Source organism: Sphaeroforma arctica (assembly GCF_001186125.1).
Source record: "Sphaeroforma arctica JP610 unplaced genomic scaffold supercont1.4804, whole genome shotgun sequence".
Taxonomy (NCBI): Eukaryota; class Ichthyosporea; order Ichthyophonida; genus Sphaeroforma; species Sphaeroforma arctica.
In genome coordinates, this window is record NW_014035754.1 from 1 (window position 1) to 2,259 (window position 2,259).

A 2,259-nucleotide genomic window follows, 5' to 3' on the forward strand; every position below is an offset into this window, starting at 1 on the left:
CACACACACACACACACACACACACACACACACACACACACACACACACACACACACACACACACACACACACACACACACACACACACACACACACACACACACACACACACACACACACACACACACACACACACACACACACACACACACTACACACTACACACACACACACACACTCACTCACACACACACACTCACTCACACACACTCACACTCCTTACCATTGAATCCAGATACTCTACAACACAGGTGTGCCCCTCTTGTACGGCTAAGTCGCGTGCACTCAGGTGCTCGGCGTTTCTTAGCTTGATGTCGCAGATGTCACTGCGCGTCAGTGCTGCAACGACCTCCAGGTGCCCGTTAGCAGCCGCATAGTGTAGTGGAGTCCATCCGGCCTGCGTGGTATAGCAGATTTGGGTGCGTGTCTGTACTGGAGTATACTGATACGATAAATAGTGTATAGAAAATGTGTGCTGTGGACTTGTGTGACATACTCGATGGGAATTTGCTTGCGGCTCGTTGTAGTGCCGATATACTACAGTGAGTACGTGGGGATATGGGATGTAACGTATGGATGTGTATGTCCGTCTGATGGGCCAGATAGCCCTTTGATTGAAGGCTGTTGTTAGCACGTAAATTGCATACTACAATTCAGTGTTGCAACCACCTTCAAGTATCCGTTGGCAGCAGCGGAAGGTAAAGGCGTCGCTTACGAGCATGCTAGAGAAATGATGTGTGGCTCAGTACAAACTTGCGCCAATGTAGCGCTACGTGTTCAGGTATATATATCTGTGTGTGTGTATGTATGTATGCGTGTATATTTCACAACTGATATGAAGCTTCTGGTGCAATAGAGTTGGCGATGATCACATGCACTGGACGCTATGAGACCATACGGAAGTATATCCCGGGGTTGTCATTGCCCAAGTGGGTGTTGCAGGGGTTTACTTTCAGGCTGAGCGGATGCAAATGTGTGGCGGTTCTTTTGGATGTAGATGAACTAATAGACTAACACGTGTATGCAAGTTCGTTTTATAGAAAAACAAAACTTCTACTATACTGGATGTTTTGTGAGCATATTCATATGTTTAGACCTACCTGCTAGCGGACGCAGATTGCATAATTACAACCGCTACCCTCTCGTCACAGTTTGATGATCGGTTCATTTTTGCAAATAACACTACCTTCATTCCTTTCAGATCTCAATTCAATCCTATAAACTGTTCTAGAATAACACAATGACATTCGGAATCATAACCACACTCACTGTATTCATAGTCTCACTTCATGCTCAATTGCACATGCATATGCATACATGTGTATGTTTTCTTATTTCACGTGCATATGCATACGTGTGTATGTTTTCTTATTTCACATGCATATGCATACATGTGTATGTTTTCTTATTTCACATGCATATGCATACATGTGTATGTTTTCTTATACGTTCTACTGCTGATTGCCTGCTGCACAAACCTCGTTGGTGTTGTTTATATCCAACTCGCTCGAAGTCGACATTAGAAATCCCACCACACCCGCATTTCCTGCGCAGTAGTACATAGGCAAGGTCACGTGAATATGTTTTTACACTTGTGGATTAAATCATCAATACAAGTTTCACAATTTAAAATTCGAAATTCGTCCAGGGTTTGTGCCTGACTGACGAGAATAGCTACCATCCGTTGGGTGCCCATGTCTCACTCTATGATAGCAGTCATTGCTCCGACATCGGTAGGTAATTGAGATACGTTTTAGACGTACACCGATCCCATCGCTTCGTACGATCGTTTAAAAGCAGGAAGTGAAATTAAGTGCGGAATTCATCAATCGGTACACTCTGCATACATACACAACCCAAAGAATAAACTCCCACATCGGAAACCCAGAGCAACTTACCTGAATCTGCCGCTAGATGAAGAGCGGTGACTCCTTCGTCGTCTACGGCAGCGATATTCGACCCCTGGAGTACAAGTACACTGTGAAGTGATGATACAACAGATAAGCTGAGACCGATACAACCACTGCTGACCAAACAAACAAGATTGGGTGTACCTGCTTGTTTCCGACAAAAGTCTGTTCATTGAGACTGAGCTCGTCACATGCGGTATAGTCACAGCGTGGATTTGTTAGGGTGACCCGCGCCTATCCGTATTCACAAGAAAAATGATTTGCAAGTGTATGTTTGATTGTGTGTGTGTGTGTGTGTGTGTGTGTGTGTGTGTGTGTGTGTGTGTGTGTGTGTAGTAGTGTGTGTGT

The 2,259-nt window shown here is 44.7% G+C and overlaps 1 protein-coding gene across 1 annotated transcript; it reads right to left on the reverse strand.

Annotated features, from left to right (window-relative positions):
• Window positions 1–197: 197 nt before the first annotated feature.
• SARC_14575 (hypothetical protein) lies at window positions 198–398 on the reverse strand (the record flags this gene model as incomplete). The annotated part of the gene is made up of 1 exon (XM_014291292.1): window positions 198–398. A coding segment is annotated over one exon (201 nt), but the record flags the coding sequence as incomplete, so codon positions are not given.
• Window positions 399–2,259: the final 1,861 nt, after the last annotated feature.